General features: G+C 47.2%; 6 protein-coding genes across 6 annotated transcripts; 3 read left to right on the top strand and 3 right to left on the bottom strand.

Annotated features, from left to right (window-relative positions):
- Positions 1-794: 794 nt before the first annotated feature.
- Positions 795-1,490, bottom strand: PADG_11911 (uncharacterized protein; the record flags this gene model as incomplete). Its single annotated transcript, XM_010762830.1, has 2 exons — positions 795-1,076; positions 1,329-1,490. The coding sequence occupies 2 exons, from the start codon at positions 1,488-1,490 to the stop codon at positions 795-797; spliced, it is 444 nt and encodes a 147-aa protein (XP_010761132.1).
- Positions 1,491-7,713: 6,223 nt separating this feature from the next.
- On the top strand, positions 7,714-8,066 carry PADG_05290 (uncharacterized protein; the record flags this gene model as incomplete). Its single annotated transcript, XM_010762647.1, has 2 exons — positions 7,714-7,890; positions 7,989-8,066. 2 exons carry the CDS (start codon positions 7,714-7,716, stop codon positions 8,064-8,066), a joined length of 255 nt encoding a protein of 84 aa, XP_010760949.1.
- Positions 8,067-9,323: 1,257 nt separating this feature from the next.
- Positions 9,324-9,846, bottom strand: PADG_11910 (uncharacterized protein; the record flags this gene model as incomplete). The annotated part of the gene is made up of 3 exons (XM_010762829.1): positions 9,324-9,462; positions 9,554-9,735; positions 9,793-9,846. The coding sequence occupies 3 exons, from the start codon at positions 9,844-9,846 to the stop codon at positions 9,324-9,326; spliced, it is 375 nt and encodes a 124-aa protein (XP_010761131.1).
- A 955-nt stretch (positions 9,847-10,801) lies between these two features.
- PADG_05289 (uncharacterized protein) lies at positions 10,802-11,413 on the top strand (the record flags this gene model as incomplete). The annotated part of the gene is made up of 1 exon (XM_010762646.1): positions 10,802-11,413. One exon carries the CDS (start codon positions 10,802-10,804, stop codon positions 11,411-11,413), a length of 612 nt encoding a protein of 203 aa, XP_010760948.1.
- A 2,404-nt stretch (positions 11,414-13,817) lies between these two features.
- On the bottom strand, positions 13,818-18,210 carry PADG_05287 (uncharacterized protein; the record flags this gene model as incomplete). Its single annotated transcript, XM_010762645.1, has 2 exons — positions 13,818-14,734; positions 14,817-18,210. 2 exons carry the CDS (start codon positions 18,208-18,210, stop codon positions 13,818-13,820), a joined length of 4,311 nt encoding a protein of 1,436 aa, XP_010760947.1.
- Positions 18,211-19,073: 863 nt separating this feature from the next.
- On the top strand, positions 19,074-19,298 carry PADG_11909 (uncharacterized protein; the record flags this gene model as incomplete). The annotated part of the gene is made up of 1 exon (XM_010762828.1): positions 19,074-19,298. One exon carries the CDS (start codon positions 19,074-19,076, stop codon positions 19,296-19,298), a length of 225 nt encoding a protein of 74 aa, XP_010761130.1.
- Between the last annotated feature and the right edge of the window lie 485 nt (positions 19,299-19,783).

Raw genomic sequence — 19,783 nt, 5'->3', positions numbered from 1 at the left:
CTAGTCTGCTGCCTGACATGTCTAGTCGGCCGAAGCCCTCTTGAGAGTCTATGTACAGAGTAGCCTCCGTCCTGGAGGTTCTGAATGGCGTAGTAGCCGAAGATTACGGGACTGAGGAAGCCAAGGGCTTCTAGGGTGGTGTGTAGGGGTGATGAGAAATGTATATAAGGAGCATAGGAAAGAGAGAGGGGGAGGGAGAAGTCAGATGTTGAACAGGTTCTAGTAGCAGCGTTGGATGTCGATGAAGAAGTGGGTATTAGTGCACCAGGTAGAGAAGGTTGTAGCTCCTCTTACTGTGCTAAGAAGCCAGTCAATTGCTTCCTTTGGTCCTTGGCATGCTTCAGGGGTTTTAATTCATTCAATGTTCCGGCCTTTCCAGCAAAAGAAGAAGTGCTCAGGGGTCTTATCTCAGCTGCAAGAGCAGGTGAGGAGTGTGTTGTCATGTGCCCATCTGTGATGATAGGCTGCAAAGTCACCATGGCCTGTTCTAGCTGCCAGCAGGTGGCCTAGGTTCCTTCAGGGGAGAGTGAGCTCAGGGGAGGGTCCTTTTGGCATTGGGATATTGAGGTCCTTGTATCATGATGTGCTATTGGAGCTCCAGTAGAGTGTTAGGAGCCTTGCAATAGGGACTCCGGGGCGAAGCTAGCGCGGTATAGTGCAATATAGAGGTCTTATTGGTTCTAATCTAATCCTTGAGGAGGAGAGGAATGAGGTTAGGCCACTGAGTGGCGATATTATATACAGAACGTGGGTCATGTGCGTGTCATAACCCTAACCCTAGGCCTTAGCTCCTTTCACTCTGCACCTCCCCCCTCCAGCCTCCCCACTTCAGATGGTATTGTCGCTGGCGGCAACATGGCCTGCCCCATGACCTCTGCTGGCGGCAACATGGCCTGCCCCGCGATCTCCGCTGGCGGCAACATGGCCTGCCCCTGTGATTGGCTGGCGGCACTTGCGCCTGCCCCAGTATCAGCAGCACCCTCGCCTGCCCTGTTTGCTGTAGTTGGGTATTGCACAGGTGTATATAAGCAATTTTGAGAAGGGGCTTTTTGTGTCAAATTGTGTTGCTCCTGTAACTAAAAAAAGATTTCAAATACTACAACAAGTTAAGGTAAAATATTAAAAGAGTTAAGATGTATATCATGGTGCTTTCATTGGTTTTTTTTTCATTGGGTTTTGCTGGGGGATATATTGAATATTAAGTATTGGTGTGGAAGAGTAAGATATATCATTTTGTCTTTTCAGTTTGTTCTGAGTTGAACATTCATGTGAAATGGGGAGTTTTGTTGTGGTTGATCTGCGTCTGTGTATCTGTACAGTCCTCTCACTGTTGTTTGATATGGTGGTAGCATGCCAGGTTGTGTCTCTGTTGCTGGTGGGATTCCTTGAGACTGCCCTAGGTCTTTGTCTGTTGGTTGAGGTCTTGTTGGGTATCTGTTGTGATATTGTTGCAGGAATGGCTCCGCATTGGGTAGCTGAATCAGATCCATCCATTCATCAAACTCTGGTCCTTTGTGCTGCCACCTGACACAGTACCTCAGCTTGCTGTGGATGATTCAGAAATCTAGAATCTCATCTATCTCCCAGTCATTGTCATTGTTGGTTGTCCACTGTTCATCTGATGTCCTAGTGTGTTGTCTATTTTCATTGATTTGGCTCATTTTGTGTGGTTTGAGCAATGAGATGTGAAAGACATCATGAATTTGGAAGTGTTGTGGCAGGTCCAGCTGGTATGATTGTGGTTCTATCTTGGCTCAGATTTGGAATGGTCCTGCAAATTTACTGTCCAGTTTCTTGTTCAGCTGGCGGGTTTTCAAGTTTTTTGTGTTCAGGTACACCTGATCTCCTACATTGAATTCATGGGGATTGTCTTTCGCGTACTGTTTCATCAAGTCCTGTGAGTGGATCAACTTTTCATGGGCAATTTGCTGAGCTTTCTTTGCCAGTACTGCAGCTCATTCCATGTCTGGTTCCTCTATGGCTTCCCTTGGGATGTTTGGTATGGTTGGTGGTAAGGGTTGGTATCTGACATCCATCATAAAGGGGGATATTCCTAGGGCTGAGTGGGTAGAGCTGCTGTATGTGTATTCTGCCCATGGTAGGAGGTCTGCCCAATCATCCTGTAAATAGTCTGTGTATAGTCTGAGATATGTTTCTAGTTCTCAGTTCTGGCGTTCTGTCTGTGTTGTTGCAGTGAGGCATTGAAGCATTCTTTAGCATAGGATTTGGCCCGCGCCAGGGTCAGAGTGCGGTGAGTGCATTCCATTGTGCAGGCTGACTTGGCCGCAGCATCTGCAGCATCATTGTCTGGAATCCCAGCGTGGCCAGAGCACCATCAAACATAGACCTGTCTCAGGCCAGCTGGACCTGGGCCCTGTTTTGTCCAGGACCTGCGGAGTTTGTTGAACTTAGCAAAGATGAGAAAAGATGTTTGTGTGAGTGTGTCTGTGTGAAGTCTTATTGCAGCCTCTTCATTGTCTAGAGCCACTATAATGTGCTGTGCAAACATAGAGAAGGGGTTCTGTAGTGCTGCCTTGAGACCAGCAACTGCTGCAAGCACTTCAGCATCAAAGACCTCAGCAGTGCGGCCCAGAGGCAGCTTACCAAGCTCCAGAGATTGATTTGTTCCTCAGTATAGACAGTAGCCTCTGTCTGAAACTCCTTGGCTGTCTTTGAAGCCATCAGTATATGTGATGAGATTGAGGGAGGATACAGCTTTCTGAAGTCAGTTTTGGAAAGCTGCTGATCCTGCAGCTTGTTCCACAGCCCCAATTTCTAGTGTCTTTTGCTCTCTATTGATATGCCAGAATTGTCCCAAGGAGGCAAGGACTCTGAGCTGAGTGTGATGGTCATTGTTTTAATGTTTCATCTAATTCATTTAAAATGTGAGGTGTATCATCTTCAGTGTAGAGAATGTGACAGATCAGCTGCAGCTACATGAACAGCTAGTCAGTCATGTATTCTTTCTAGCCAGGCTTTGACTGAGCCTCAGCTTGATTCATGTAGGAGAACAGAGGTAGATGTTATGGCAAAGACAGGTAGAATGACTTGAGCAGTGTTGTTGAAGACTATCTGAATCTTGTCAATGACTGCCTGAGAGATTCACTTTGAGAACCAGGTCTCAGCTTCATAAAACAGAGTGCTGAAGGCACAGCTTTGAGTTGCTTGTCTGAGCAAATGTGTTTAATTTTCAAATGAGACTTTATTTAGTGATTTAATGTGTTCTGTAACAATTCTGACTTGAGTGCACACAAGATGAATATGTTCTCTGAAGAGTAACTTTCTGTCAAAGAAAACCCCTAGCCATCTGATGTAGTTATTGAGAGAAATTGTCTGTTCATTAAAGAAGATGAAGGGCTCCAAGTACTTGATCTTTTTATGAAAGTATTGAAGCTCTGTCTTGACTGGGTCAAATGAGATTCCATTGTTGATACCTCATTTCAGAATGTGATTGAGAGAATTCTGAAGCTGACTTTCTACTCACTCAAGAGAGCTTCCAGTCTTCAGAATTGCAATGTCATCTGCATACTCAAACTGGTCTTTGATAAGCTGGAGGAGAGGTTCTACATAGAGCAGAAAGAGAATTGATGAGACAGAGAATTTCTGTGAAAGATCACAGAGAATCTGAAACACCTTCAATTGAACATCATCTAGTTGAATCAAAGCTAGTTGTTGATTGAGGAAAGATGCTATTCACTTTATCAGAACTGCCAGCCAGCTCTGTTCCTGTAGACATCTTAGAAGCCAGTCTTGAAGGACTTTGTCAAAGATCTCTTTGACATCTAGAGTGATCATGCTGATCAGAAGGTGTTTGTCTCATGCCTTTTGTACATCACAGGCTAGTGCAGTGGTGAGGTCTATTGCAGACCTCTGTTGAACAGCACTACACTGATCTTCTGCTAGAATGTGATGATGAAGAGTGAGATGAGACATTCATCTAGCTATCAGACACTCCAGCCCTTTGCTGAGACAGAATAGCAGTGTGATTGAGCAGTAAGACTTTGATAGAGAGTAATCTCTTTTCTCTGACTTTGAAATAATCACCACCTCAGCCTTTTTGAAGCTCTGGGGGTGAATTCCTTGATCTATACAGTGTTGAAAGAGTAGAATGATTCAATTGCCTATCACTGGCCATGTCTTTTGAAGAACCTTGGCTGTAATGCCATCCAGGCCAGAAGATGTGCTAAGTGTCTGGCAGATGGCTCTGTAGACTTCCTGCTCTGTAAGAGGCATTCAGAGTATCTCTCTGCATGAAATTGTTGATGTATGCTCTGAGATATCTTCCATGTCAAGATGTCTGGCCAGAAGTGTCTCATGCAGTAGAGAAGATTTGCCAGCACAAGATTGTTCTAGATGTCCATCAGAATGTTGTAAAGAAGGAGTGGAGTCTTGAGATTGATATTTATGCCATTTGACAATCTTGTAGACATCTGATAAGAAGGAAGCCTTCTCAATTCACTGGCAATTTCATGCTCTCTTAGCTTTTCTAATTTCCATCTGAAATGTCATTTGTTCTGATTGACAAGGGCTGTGTCTACATGCTGCATGATATACTCTTCTGGCTATCTTGACTGCTGAGGTCCACCATGAGGCATGATGACTCTTGAGTCCTGGGGTGAGAGAGCAGGAGCCTTGTAGAGTCAGTTGAAGAGATTTCATGATGTCCATCACTTTCTCATTCATGTTCTCATAGACTGATGAGAAGAAGAAAGTGAGTAGTTGCAAGAAGTGATCAGCATCACAGATTGCAAGACTAAGCTTCTTCTTTTTAATCAATTGAGTCTGAGTCTGTGATAATTGAACTGTTGTGATAAGAGTTTCATGATCTGAGATGCAGTGCAGTTCAGAAGCAATATGACAGATAGCTGAGTTGGCAGCACAGAAGACAAGATCAAATGTGTCTTCTTGTCTATGTGTAGAGGATTCAGCCAGGTTGAGAAGCTGGAGTTTCAGAGAGATTGCTCAGTTATACAGATTCTCTTCTGCTTGAGAATGTCTATCAGTTGTAGAGTTTCATGCTGTGTGTCTAATATTAAAGTCTTCTAATGTCATTCAGAGAATGGTCTCTGTGGTGTGTGTAAGATAGAGAAGGTCTTGAAGGCCTTGACCTGCATCTGTGATGCCAGATGAGGTGTTGTATATGTTGTAGATATTAGCTCTTTTGAAGTTAGAGATCTTAACTGAGACACAGACAACATTTCTTGAGATATCTGCTATAGATTGAGTTGATGCAAGAGCTCTTTCATTTCTGACATAGAGCAGTACTCTGGACCTCTTGGTCCAGTTGAAGAAGAGCAGAGTGAAGCATTTGTATGAGAAATGACTTTTGAAGAGGTGGATGAAGAGGTTCATAGCTATTCAGAGTTTCTGAATGATCACAATGTCACAGACTCTTTTGTCTGCTAGTGAGAGAGCAATGTTGTGGGAGCTTGACTGTCTTTCTACATTGACTTGATATACAGTGAGTGTAGATTTGTGAGAAGAGCTGTGACTGCTCTTCATTAGTAGAGGTTCAGACTTGATGTGATCTTGATGTCTGTTTGAGAGCAGATCATTGAGTCTGTCTGATTGCTCTGGAAGCTAGTGACTGGTGTCAGCAGAGCTGAGAGAGGAGATGAGATGAAGTCTTTAGAGTTTAGCTCTGAATTGCTCTTCTCTGCTGAAGTTTGATGAGCTGAGATGAATGCTCTTCTGTCAGCTTCATGTATTGAGTGTAGCTGACAGCAGAAGATGTGTTCTATACATTCAGAGACTATTTTGAGCCTTGCTGAACAGTCAGTGCTGAGAGTGGAATGAGGGCCAAGGCAGTTGCAGCAGTGAGCTGGTGTTTGACATCTGTCTGAATGTGTGGGACTGCTGCACTTCTCACAACATAGAGATCACACACAGTTTCTTTCTGTGTGAAAGTCATGACATCTTGTGCAAATTGAAATCTTTGATGATTTTTTGATTTTGTTAATCATCATCAGATGACTGAAAAGATGAAGTTTGTTTGAAAAGAGATGCACTCCAGAGGTTCATACTTCAACTCAGATGTACCCTTCATGCAGATTGAGGTCCATGGACTTCTTTGTCCAGTGACAACAGATGATTGAAGTCTGATGAGCAGCATCTCAAATCTCAAAAAAAAGCATCTCTTCTGACACTGAAATCAGAGTGATATTCTGTTCTTTGAAGCTGTGTGTCAACTTCTTGATTGAACTGACTACAAAGATGATTCAGAATTTCTGTCACTCAATAAGACAGTCATCTACAGCAGCTTTCAGCTTATCTGCATGTTCAAGAATGAAGGCTGCCTTCACTGAGGAGGGGACAGCCATGGTGATTCCCAATGAGCAGTGCCATACATCAGTGATCCAGATCAGATCAGGGATCATGATGCATACTTGTTCATGAATAGCTTGAGGGTCTAGATCATGAGCAGCATGTGCTGCAGATAGTCTAATCATGACTCATTTGTCTTTCTGTCCTTGATGCAGGGGGCAGTTGGCCCACTGTACCTGCTTCTTGTGAGGTTGTCCTGTTGCTGAAATGGTCTGGGAGGGATTGTTTGAGGGGATTGCCTTAGCTGTCACAGCAGTAGCATATGTCAATGTAGGCTTTGATTCAGCAGTGAGGTCTTTAATGACTTTGACTATGCCATGTCCCATGACTTGTCTTAGTACAGCAGTCTGGCATGGTAGAGAGTTCTCATAAGTGCAGAGTATTGAGTCCAGTACTGCAGATAGCTTATTGCATAGCTCAAGCACTGCAGCTAGCTCTGCAGAGGAGGAGTTGTTGACATGACTCAGCAGAGCATTGAGCTTATAATTCACTGTGGAAGAGGAGTTCTTCACAGTTAGCAGGACTGCTTGAGTGCAGTCAGTCACATTCTTGATGGATTCTCCTCCTGGTGAGAGGGCCGGGCGGGGATTGAAGTCAATATTGATTTGATGTAGTTGAGCTGTGGTGGCTGTTGTAGTGTCCAACACGTCCTGGGACATGGTGTTTTGGGGCTGGGGGGGGTCATCCAGGGGTTTTAGCAGAGCAGAGGAGATTGCGCGGGCTCTCTTCTTTTTAGAGTGAAGAGGAGCCTTGGTGATAGCAATGTTGCTGTTGTTTTGGCTCATCGCGGCGAAACTGAGTCAAGTTCTATATATTGGCTGGGTTTTGCGTTTCTATACCGGATACCAAAGGACGGAAGAAGCAACAATCCAAAGGGATCACCTGACATCCCTAGTTAACGCTAAACCCCGTTCAACCAATCATCACGTGCTGGATTCGGCTGACAAAGACCTGTCATAGATTTTACCTCGGCTGTCGCCAGCCGCGCAAAACCCAGAACCGGCCTCAAAAAGATATATTATTACCGAGATACGAGAGCGGACAAACAGAACCCTCTCCGCGGTTTTCTGGCCTGCAAGGTTGCACTATTATTAAATACTTTCATAGAGAGGGTGAACTAAAACCTCGGACCCTTTAGCCCATCTCTCTTTGGTCTTTATCTTTTTTAACTCTGGTCGGTTGGATGTTTCTTCCTTCAATCTGAGACTCCTCCCATACGCTTCAACCTCTCTCTACGATCCTATTGCCGAGATACTTGACCTAGTTACCTGTTATCTCCCTGCGCATCCCTCCTCAGCGGAAATCAATATTTTCTTGACCCAAAAAACAGCAAAGAAGAGCTCATCAGACTGCCTATCCAATATCCGCAAACCAATACGCGTCGCAGTCATGTCGAAATCCTTCACAACCGCCGAGGTGGCCCAGCACAACACGGCCGACAATGGCATCTACATCATCATAGACTCGAGCGTATACGACGTGACACAATTTGCAGATGAGCATCCTGGCGGCGCGAAGATCCTAAAACGGGTTGGGGGCAAGGATGCGTCGAAGCAGTTTTGGAAGGTCAGTGCAAAGATTAACCTCACCAGACATTTCATCTTGCCACGCCCTCTATTCATGTAACTTCATAACTAACTTGAACGGAATGGGCACTACTACAGTATCACAACGAGTCCGTGCTGAAGAAGTACGGCGGCAAACTGAAAATTGGCGAGGTCAAGGAGGCCGCGAAACTATAAATCCGTTCAGTAAACGATGATTGTCTTTCGCTTTTTCCTTGACTTAATAGATCAATCTTCTATTTCTATCGTGTATATATATATATTAATTGTGCTGCTTGGGTAGGAACATAATAGCCAGCCCCACGGCGATTCCTTTGCTCTGTTTCTACATCTCTTGTTCTTCTCCTTTGTCATTTTCCTTTTTGATCTCGTATCTTGCTGCACATATGGGAAAGGAAACGAGTGAAGGTCACCATGAGCTTGTAATTCTATGTGGTGAAGAGTTCATGGATTTGCTGCGGTTCTCGCCTGTGTTTATTAGATGTATGTACGCATATTCCTCTGAGATTTTTAACAAACAAGGTCAGTGAACAGACAAGATTTTTCTATTCTATTCTAATCTATTTTTACTTAGTTTCTATCGCCTAGTAGCTAGAATGTGCATTTTGTAGCACTTCCTGCTATCGAATGTTCTTTGTTGTATAAATATCACTCTCACAGCTGATGTAGTTAGTTCATGTTTGTTACATTTCGTTCGTGCAGCTGGCATCCCTTGCCTGGATGCCAATTTCTTATGACCCAAAATCCCTTGTCAAACAGGATAAAGTTGGCAGAGCTTCGCTCCCATCCATGCCCAATCTTCAGGTAAAATGCTCCCCCAATAACCGGCATATTAGTCCATTCAGGGCAGGCCACTGAGCGACGGGCAGCATTGACCAAGTTGGAGCTGCTACGGCTTTTGAGAAGATTGAGACCAAGCATCTGTTCACCTGTGTAGCGAGGAACTGAAGGAAATAAACGTGGAGGCCCGTATGGCTGGGACATTGAAGGTGGCTGCAAAGGCTGACAAAGACCTGGATGGGCTGCCTGGATTGATTAACATTGAATATCTAGCTTGCGGGGCATATTTACATAACAACTACGTTCTGGCTGTTGACATTTTCTATAGTAAATAAGTCACGATTCGCAAAATCCGTCATTTCTTCCTCGAAACCCATCTCCTGCTCCTGACGTGGAACACAACAGAGAGTCGCGGAATTAGAAAAGAAGATTGTGCTCCACACCCTCAAGCAAAACGTCGATAGTCTTCAACCATAACTACCAGCTTCTCCATGAGGTATATAGCCCGTTTGTTCTTCCTTGCTGAGAAGTTTTCCTGATATTCTTGCACCACGAGTTCTTGCTTGGGATGATCAATTCCACGCTGGCTGTGCCTTCGTTGCTCAGGAGTTCATCCCAGGTGAGCTGCTGAGTGCCGTGTGGGCTTCAATTAAATTAGCGAAGATCAGAAGGGCAATCGATCGTGTGGAGCATTCGCCAATGTGGTTTCCAGCCTTTGAAGAAACAAGATTTGTCAAATATCCGAATCCGAATCCGAACCGTCAACCGAACATTCGGAATAACGGATATTATACTGTTAGCATCAGTGTCAGCAGCCTCAAATCCCTGTTATTTCGCAATATAGTGCAATTGAAAGTCGTCGTGGGTTTAAAACCACTAGTTACCGTTTTCGAATATTATCAAAGTTCCTAAACCGGGAGCGAGATGCAGTGTGGAAAGAAGACAAAATGCTACAAGATGTTGATGCGGAGCCCCGCGCACTTGTCCACGAGGACTTCCATGGTGGCAACATGTTTGCTAGCGACGGACGACTGGCCGATATCGTCGATGGAGAATTTTCAGGGGCCTAAACACCCTCTCAGTGAGCTTTTGCATGCTGTCTCAGCACTCCCAATCTGCTTACCAGCTCAGGACGAGACCAGAAGATAGCAAATGGATAAATGGGAAGAGGTGCCATCAGGATTTTGCAAAGATTGTTTGGCAGAGGGGATAGAGCGAAGAGTGTGTACGGGGCTGTTTTGCAGGTTGGCTGGGCGGGCGGTCCTGCGCAAAGCTCGTACGCTGATGTTTGCCAAAGGATGATGATGGTGTTGATGAGGAAGCGGAGGAACCTATCTACAAAGCTAGATTTTTAAATTTGCTCTCTTCTCCTTCAGATCTCTGTATTCCCTCGAATTCCCCATTTTAATTCTAACTAGGAAATCCCGTTTCTCACCATCTTGTTACTATCTAAATACACAGTTAGCATCTCATCATAAATCAGAGCTGGAGCCACGGTCACTTCTTAGTTTTCTTTGCCAGACTAGGTGATAACTCTTTTATCATCCATGGATAACCCTTGATCGTGATACGGAACAGAGCTCAGCCAACCTCATGTATGAGTTGTCTAGGTGCCGGTAAGATACTTGGGCGAAGGGGGAGATAAATAGATGTCGGAACCTAAAAAGCAGCTGGGCAGCATTGCTCTGGGATGATCCATCTCCGTCTGGCTTCCTCAGCCGAGTCAGTCTGCCAAATGTATATTTATTTCGCTGTTCTCTGTGTCGCTATTGTGTCTCTGGATGCATCTCCAAGTTGAATTAACCCGAATCAGTGACTCAAACCGGGCTGTGAAATGCTATCCGCTTATCCCCTCAAAACATGGCTGGACACGACGCCTGGTCAGGCGTAGAAAGATACCCGCCATTGGTTAACGTTATGAAGCCTTGTCAAAAACTCGGATAAGAACATTGCATCGTCAAAGGGACATGGTCGCTGTCCAATCCAAGCTTCCCTGAGTATTTATTTGCCTGGTGTTCTCCTGTCGAAGCCAAATAGTTAATCTCCCTACATTTAATATAACCAAGAACCAAGACCATCACATTCTCGATTCAAATATTTAGCGAGTAATCTTTCCAACAGTCACAGAAACTATGGACCAGCCCAATGTTGCTCCAACAAAATACTCCATCCGGGCTCAATATACCTCGAAAACAATAACCGTCTACCAAGCTTATCCACCAGCAATTGCCAACGCGGCGCTGTACGCGGGGAAATTCGTCGCCCCTTTCAAACGCAGGCGCATGACCTGGATCAAGCCCTCATTTCTCTGGATGGCCTACCGCTGCGGCTGGGCCACCAAGAAGGACCAGGAGCGCGTGCTAGCTATAGAAATTGCACGCGAGGGGTTCGAATGGGCGTTGGCACATGCTTGTCTGAGCCATCCCACCCCACGCCTGTATGCGGACCACGCAGCCTGGGAGCTTCGCAAGAATGAAAGTCCCGTACGTGTGCAGTGGGACCCGGAGCGGGATTTTGAGTTCCGACCCCTAGAGTATAGGTCGCTGCAGGTTGGGTTGAAAGAAGAGGCGGTGGATAGGTATGTGGATGAGTGGACAGTAGGGATCAGGGATGTCACAGGGTTGATGCAGGAGATAGGTCAGTTGGTGGGGGAGGGGAAGATAGAGGAGGCAAGGCGCAAGATGCCGGTGGAGGAGGTGTATGTCTTACCGACGGATGTGGCCACGGTTGTTGGAGCGGATTAGGTGTTGATACGCAGGGTGAACGGGGTAACTTGAGGGGGTTGGAAAGTATTCCAGGGTTGGATAACTATAGAAGCTTTGTGAGAAGTGGCGGGAACTGGATGTCTTTCATGCAGAGAAGACGCCCAACGGATGATCAGAAAAACTCCAATACCCCGTTGTTTCTCATATCTCAGCATTTATCGGATCGCTTGATGCAGTCGTCACATGGATAGGTTACTTTATCATACAATTCAGTCTGATATGGGGCATTGTTGAAGCCCTTGATATTTATCTATCCATGGGATGACTTAGTGAGGACATGCATGAGCAAAATATTCGGGAGAAACTTCAGACACATTCTAATACGATGACATGTCACCCAAGTCTATGCACTCTATGCAACGGGCGAAGATAACAGGACAATGGATTGAGCTGCCCAGATCGCATGACTTGATTCAACGGCTTTGTATGCGACAACTATCTCTGAGTCAACCGCAGAAACAAACCAACCTTTCTCTCTATGGCTACGAGATACCAGTGAGCCAACTTTTACGCAGTAGAGGTCGTAAATAGGAGGCCAGAAAAATGTCTGCGCCGCCCATCTACAAGGGCCACTTCATCAGGCTCCGTTTCCCCTTCCGTGTCCTCTCGCGGTTTGTCGGAGATACTTCCATTTTTATTGTTGGACCTCAAGGATCGAAACATCCTGGGGTCGGATATCCATTCAGGAAGTATTGCGGCACATGAGTAGCAAGTGTTACAATATGTAACACCTTGGACACAATGTCCTGTACGAAACTGTGACACCGACAAACGGATAAAGATATCATGCCGTTACTCCAAGCCTTCTAGTTATGCACAAGTTGCAAGTGTGTCAGCAAAATATCGATAAACGGAAAGGGAAGTTGAAAGAGGGGGAAAGGTGACAAAGGGGAAAACATGCAGATCCAACAAAGATGATATTGGACCTATGTTGGAATCTGGACGGGGTGTATTCGGGAATCGACATGTGTGAGATTGCGGCGACCAATATATGCTCGCAATGTACGACAAACGTTCGCAAAAGGGGGGGGGAATCAAGGTGATGAGGACAAAGCACAGGATGGGCATAAGCAACAATAGATGATATGATTACGTTGACCGCCTCTCTTTCCTCCTGCTCATTCTTCTTCTCATCTTGCTTCCATTCCGTTTGTGTCCAACTTCGATAGACGTGGGGTGAGTTGAATTGTTTACACTCGCCGATTAAGTATTGAACATGAAGGCAGAAAGGGAGGAAAAGAAGCGAGACGACCGGGAAAAAATGGGACAAAATTGATGGAACTAAGGCAGATATTTTATCGAAATCCCCGTACAGCAATCCCGCATATTCTAAACGGCATCTGAGATTCAACAATCAAGCCGGTGGATCCCGCTCAGAAATCGATCAAATCGATCGATCGAAGAATCAAACTGCCAACGGTAGGGAAGAAAAAGAAACCAATGCACAAGGGAAAGAAATCCAAAAGTTTATAAAAGAGAATATAACATTAAGCCAAGGACGGGAACGTCCGTTTGACCGTTTTGAGCGGGTTCATATTCCAAATTGCTGATTCCTATTCCTATTCCTCATTCTTCTTTCAAAAACGAACGAGAAGTGATACAAAAAGAAACATTCAATATCAACATCGGATATTCAGCCAGAACCAATTCCGTCATACTTTCCCTTGTATACATAACAAGAAGAAAGGGAGAGAGTAAACAACGAAAAAAAGAAAAGAAATCGAACTAAATAACAGGATCCGAGAGTGAAAAGGTGCAAAATATAAAATCAAGGATTATATCCACGGGCGCCAACGGTCTGGGGGAACGAATACCGGAGGAAAACAAGGTCGGGAATAAAATAGGTTTTAAGATCGGTTACAGGAAGAACGCCGCGAAAAAGATACAAATGGCCAGCAACTCCCGAAGAGCGACAAGGATATAAAAAAGGACAAAGAACGGAAGTAATCAAAAGACATGGAATAAAACTGCTTGGGGAGGAGGGGGGGGGGGATGAACTAATGAAAACGAAAATGATTGTGCTGATGCTGGCATTGGCGTTGGTGGGCGTTCATTCCCTTCCCCCACATAGCTCTTTGAACAGTGGTATATCACTATATCAATTGACAGCTTTCCCTCTCTATGACATCTGAATCTGCTTACCCTTCTGCACATCATACCTAGTTTCAACCTCCATCCCGAATCTTTCAAAGATAAAGAAAGGAAAAGAAAACAGAACACAAAAAAAAAAAAATCAAATACAAAAAAGAGAAAACAACTATTATCAACACGGGTGGAACCAAAATCACATATATACTCACGCCATTCCTTCTTTCACGTAAAGAACAACGTGGGGAGGCCCCTCTTCGCCAGACATGAAGTCAAAAGCAGCAAAGTCCTTCACTCAGAACTCTCGAAAGGGATCCTCATTGCGAAACAACGTATCCCCGTCTTCCGATCCGTAAAGATCGGCATCGGGGCTTTTCGGCGGCCAATAATGGGCTTCCCTTCTTTTTCTCCCACCACCGCCTCCGCCGTGCCGTGATCGATAAATATAACCATGACCATAACCCCGTTGACGGGCAACTTCACTTCGATCCACAAATGCCTCCATCCTCATCGTCCCCACCGCCTCGAAGAAATTACTCATACCAACACTGGACGGTCCACTAGCATCGGAGGTACGATGGCTAAAGCTACTCTGCCCGCTATGGATGCCAGACAACCCAATAGTCGAGGGTGAGTAGAGATCCGACGACCCGGCCGTGGTGGCGCTGTATGTTGACGGGGCCGCTGTGTGGTTTGAGAAGGACCTGAACGTGCTGGGGGGCAGTCGTGGTGCTGTGTTGCTCCGCTTGCGGGAGTGGGAAGAAAACCGTGGCACATTGGGTGGATCTGCGGCGTCCGTAATTGGCTCGTTTGCGGCGTCGATGGCTTTGTCGTAGGGAAGTTCGGGGACGGCGGTGGGATGGGAATGGGAATGGGAGGCGAAGGTGCGGTTTGCTGTTGGTTTAGTTTTACCTTTTGCTACGCGGATGGAGTCGCGGATTGGATTGCGGCGGAGCGAGGAGCTCGAGGGTGGGTGGTACTCTTCGTGCGGCACGGGGGGAAGCGTGGCAAGCTCGTTTGCGCCTATGGATGAGTGACTCAGGAAGGAAAGGGCTGTTAACCAGACGAAATGACGTTCCAGTGTCATTGCTGTGAACTTGAGTGCGCGTTGAGGAGTGAGGATTAGGATCGAGCGGCTGAAATGGTTACCAGGGCCGGCACCCTTGGGCAACGGGTTGTCATCCTTGACGTCGAGGACGGACTGGATCGTTACTTTTGAAATAAAGTGTTAGTCAACTTGTTGAAAAAAAAAAAAAAAAAAAAAGATGGAAAAATGAAGTGTACTAATACTTACGCTTTCGACCGCTTTTCCCCAGCAATGCAGATCCGCTCGTGGGCTGTTTACTACTCCACATTACGGCCCTCTCATAAGGTGCAAGCCATACCCACCTCTTATGCCTAACGCCATTCCCCGTGATATTCGCAGAAACCTCCTCACTAGATTTCCCCAACTCCCACCCATCTCTGTTATTCTCCGTCATCCCAAACGACTTTCGTCTCCTTACATACTTCCACATCCACTCACCCACCATAGTCTGTGCAATCGCATCAACAACGCTAGTCTGTTGTACCGACGCGGACACCGATGTCGCTGCACTCGACTCCTGCCGCCGATGTGAGCGGGCAGCAGGTGGGGGGTATCGATTGGACTGCAGTGTGCCAGGCCCACGCTTACCTCGTGGAGCCGTAATTTCGTCAAAGGGCATGGGCGGCAACTGAGGACTTTCAGGGCACGCAGAGGACGTCGCCGACATGGCTGGCGGCGAACGACTCTGCTGGCGATCCAGCCGGTGATGGCCATTCGGATGTCCATGCCCATTCCCATGCTTATGTCTCCTCGACACAACAGCTGCAGAACGCACTTTACGCAGCGGAGGTTCCTTCGACAGCGACAACCGGCCATCGCGCTCCGGGAAGTTCCCGTTACCATACGGCGTGGGGCTTTGGGCTCCTTCACTTGCGCTGATGGGAATTTTGCGCGAGCTCAATCGAATGGGGACTGGGAAAGGGGGTTTGGAAGCTGTGGTGGACGCTGCGCTGCTGCCGATGCTGGGAGCACTGGGGCTGCGTGGCCTATATGCCTGGTGAGCGGCTGTGGAGCTAGAGATCATGGCTGTGCGGCGAATGTCAGGTTGCTTCGCGACATTGCCCAGTCTCAGGGGTCTGGGCGGTCGTTTGACTGGGGCTGCTGATTTGCCAACAACGGCGGAGGCAGAGGCGGCCATGGGCCGTTGCTGCTGAGAAATTAAGGATGATGATGATGCTGGCGCATGTGGAGCGTGTGGTGAACGAATGGACTTTGGCGAAGGTTGCTCATCTTCTTCTTCATTTGCCGGGCGTTCCGCACGCTGTCCACGCTCTTCGAGTAGGTTATCGTCCAATATCGACGGGGAGGGCTTGGTAACCAGCTTCCCGGATTGCAGCGTGTAAGATGCCAACGGGCGATTAAAAAGCTCTTCATCGCTAAACATATCCTCGGGTGGCTCGGGCCATTCATCATCGTCACTGACATTTTCAAATCCGGCAAATAAACTGCTACTCCTAAACGGTCGTCGGATGTCCGGCTTCACGTCTACATCTTCAGAGAGAGGACCGTTATCGTTGTTTCCGGGATATGCTTGGAACTTCCCGGGCTCTTTGCTGGTGGAGGGTGTCCTTGCGGGTTCTGGAGGATCAACTGGTGGTGGATTGCGGAGTCTTCTTTTTGCGGATTTAGGGGGTGGGACGCGGAATGCCCGGATCGGGGGTGGTGATGGTAGCTTCGTGGAACCTGAGCTGGTTGGATGTGGTTGTGGATGTGGACGGTCCGTAATGGCAGACGGGAGGAGCTTTGCGGGAAGCTTCACAGCTCGTTGGTCAATGCGGATTTCTTCGGTTTGCATGCCGCACGACCTCAGTTCAACAAGTGATTGGATATTGGTTTGGCATGATATGCTCTTTGTTTGTGGGGGTAAGACGACACTGTTCCTTGCGGAGGGTGGGTTTGAGCCCGGGGGTTCAATTGTGATCATGGGGATTGGCGGCATCTCCTTGCTTACGGTTTCTTTTAGTTGTTGGGTTTCCTCGTCCATGATTATTACATCGTCCGTTTGAGTTGAGATGGAAGCTGTTGCGACTACAGGAGTTGGAAGCGGGGGATCCAAAGAGGCCGTTAGTACGGGCGTGGGCGTGGAGTCTTCTGGAGTAGTCTCCTCCATCTCTGGAGTTCCTGGAGGGCTGTGAAACTCTGCTGTTGTTTGACACGAGGAGGATATGGTGAGAGCAGCCATGGTTACTGTACTGCTGTCTTTCGATTGGTAAACAGGCGTTTCCTTGTTCGAACACACGCGCTTTCTCCCCTGATTTGCATCATTTTTGCAACTAGCGGTTGGTGGGTCCTCAACAATTATAGGCTCGACGGGAATAATCGAGTCATCGGGATCAGAAGCGATCATCTTCGGGGAAGGAGGTGGAGTATATTGGATCCCTACATCCCTATATTCGAATAGTGGTGCGGCAATGGTCGTCTTCTCATCGTCCTCAATGTCGCGAATCACATCCAGATTCTTCGGATGTTCGAGAACGTCGGGGGTGCCAAATCTTTCCGACCCATCAACCGACATGTCCACAGTACGTCGGGCAACCATGCTCATGCGTCGTGACTGCATTGACATAGCCCTTTCGTCCGAAACTGTACATCTTGAATCAGGCCTGTCATCCAAACCCAATGTATCCTCCTCTTCCTCGTCAAAGGCAAGTTCATCCGCCAAATTTAGCCCATCGGTCTTATTCGATCCATAGCCATTGGCCATGCTCATAACCGAATATCGAAGATTATACGGATCACCGTCATGGGTACTAACACTGGCCGTACTCGTCCGACGGCATTCCAAGATACTGTTTGAGCGAATGCTGTTGGTATCACTGCCCCTAGTCGTCATGCCATCGCGAATGGCATCATCAAAGTCACCATCAGCACCCAGAGGCCAGGGATAGGACCCAGCCGCCTGTGCCGCCGCAACCTCATTAATAACAACCTTCAATCTCCCCTCTACAACGTGAACCTTCCTCTCCCAGCTCCTCCTCTCCTTTTCCCAATTCATCTTATCTCGCTCCCACAGCGTCTGCGCCCTCTCTATCTCCTCCTCCTGCGTCCTCACCCTCTTCTGTGACTGCTCCAGCCTCTTTCGAAAATCCGCAATGTTCTCCAATGCCTCATCGCGCTCCTTGGACAATTCAGCCATGGCGGACACAGACCCACCTTCCAGCACCTGCATCTGCCGCTTCAGCGAGCGGCTTTCCTTGGTGCTTTTGGCCAGCATTTCGTTGAGGGAGTCTGCTTCCGCCTTTGCGGTTTCGAGGGTGATCTCCAGCGTATCGATGGCACGGGTTTTCGCCTCCATGTCGCGGCGGAGGGACAGGATTTCTGACACGAGAGATGCATGGAGCGTTGGTGTGAAGCGACGTGGGTCTAGGGGGGATATGGTCTCGTCGTTTGCGGCGTCAACTGGGCTGGAAGGGCCATCTGTTTCATAGCGGTTGGAGGAGGAGAACCGTGTGGGAGACGAGGAGGGGCCGGGGGAGGAATCCCGCCGGTGAAGGGAGGGCCGGCGTGACATTGGACTTGAAGGGTTTCTGTAAGGGGTGTCATTCGGGGTGGGGAGGGACTGTGCGAGGTATGCATAATCCGCCTCATAGTCGGAGGCCATTGTGCGTGTTTTGTGTGTGTTTTGATTTTGTGTGGCTGGGAGGTTTTATTTGCTCTTCTGGCTTAATTGACGGCGGCATGCATGACTGGGTTGGTGAATGTCGCGATATGTCAGGGATGAAAGAATTCTGTCTGTGATTCGTTGTGGAGCAGATGTGAGGAGAGAGAGATCAATGAAAAGAAAAGGAATTGAAATGAGATGAAAATGAGAGGGTTGACTTGTTGCGTTGTGGATTTAGAATCGAATGGAGTAGATTCAGGGGGGTTCTTCAATCAGGGGTCAATTTGGAGCTCTTTGGTGGGCATCTATGTATATATGGTTGTATAGAGGGAGGTAGTCCCCCCGTGTTGTTATTCGCAGCCAGGGCAAGTCTTATATAAGACAGAACGAAGGGGGGTTATCCTGTTGCATGGTTCAACTGATAAGTTTATTTTAATTATCGTTCGTTTGTTCGTCGTGTTGTATATGTTCGCAAAGGGGCACTCTCAATTCCTCGGTGAGTATGAGGGTGAAGATTTCAGCCTAAATCTTAACAAAGAGACGGGATCAGCTCTAAACTGTCAATACATATAGCATAGCATAGCATAGCATAGCATAGCATATCGTATCTGAGAAAAGAAAGACTTGTACGTGAAATGGTTGTGGGGTTGTATTTGCATACACGGCGTAGGATATGGGATGGGATGGGTATGGGATATCCGCGAGCCCCCGACGTTCCTGCATTGAGACGACGTACCCTAGAAGACGGACGCGTATGATCGATCGACAGGACGAGCAAGCTGACATTAGCCTGTTACGTTCAGGCCATTGGAAAGAATGTTGCTAGTGGTTGATTGTTGATGCCAAAGGAGTGGCAATCAGTGATGTTGAATGTTGGAGGTGTAAGCAGAGAGCTACATGGATGGAGCGGTAGGGTGGTGATGTCGGATGGCAGGCCGAAGATCGAGGGAGGGAGGTTCGTGGAGGAGAGTCTGGAGCTGAGAAGCGGTAGCGAAGGAAAAACAAGGGAACAGGAGTATGTCTTCCAAGAACTGGAAAAGCGACGCAAAAGGACACAATCCCAGAGAGATTGGAGTCTGGATCAGTAGCTTATCGTTGAGAAGTTTCAGGTTAGTTACGACAGCGAACTGTGTACCCCAGAGAGCGTGGGAATGGCGAAGTTCTAAGGTTGTGATCATGTCAAGTCATACCAATCCATCAATCAATGCGGTTGATCGATGCGAGAGCCAGATAGAGAGGCAATGATGATGATGATGATGATGATGATGATGATGACGACGTCAGTGACTGACACCGGTTGGATGTTCTCTGAAGGCAGAAAGAAGAAGTGTTCAGGAGAAGACGATTATTATTCATCTGATAGCTGCTGCATGCACGTATGCACGCTCTCCCCCAGTCCTCTATGGTGCTGTAATCGGGGTGCATAAAGGAGAGACCCCGCCTATTGGAAGAATGTGAAATGTATGGGGCAGGGGGATTAGGAACATGGCAAAAAAAAAAAATAAAGGGGGGTGGTGGGGGGGGGGGGGGTAAAAGTTTTTGTTTCTTAGTCTCCTTTTTTTTTTTTTTTTTT

The sequence above is a fragment of the Paracoccidioides brasiliensis genome (assembly GCF_000150735.1).
Source record: "Paracoccidioides brasiliensis Pb18 unplaced genomic scaffold supercont2.6, whole genome shotgun sequence".
Lineage (NCBI taxonomy): Eukaryota > Fungi > Ascomycota > Eurotiomycetes > Onygenales > Ajellomycetaceae > Paracoccidioides > Paracoccidioides brasiliensis.
The sequence above is the reverse complement of the archived record's forward strand: the minus strand, read 5'-3'. Positions and strand labels throughout refer to the sequence as shown.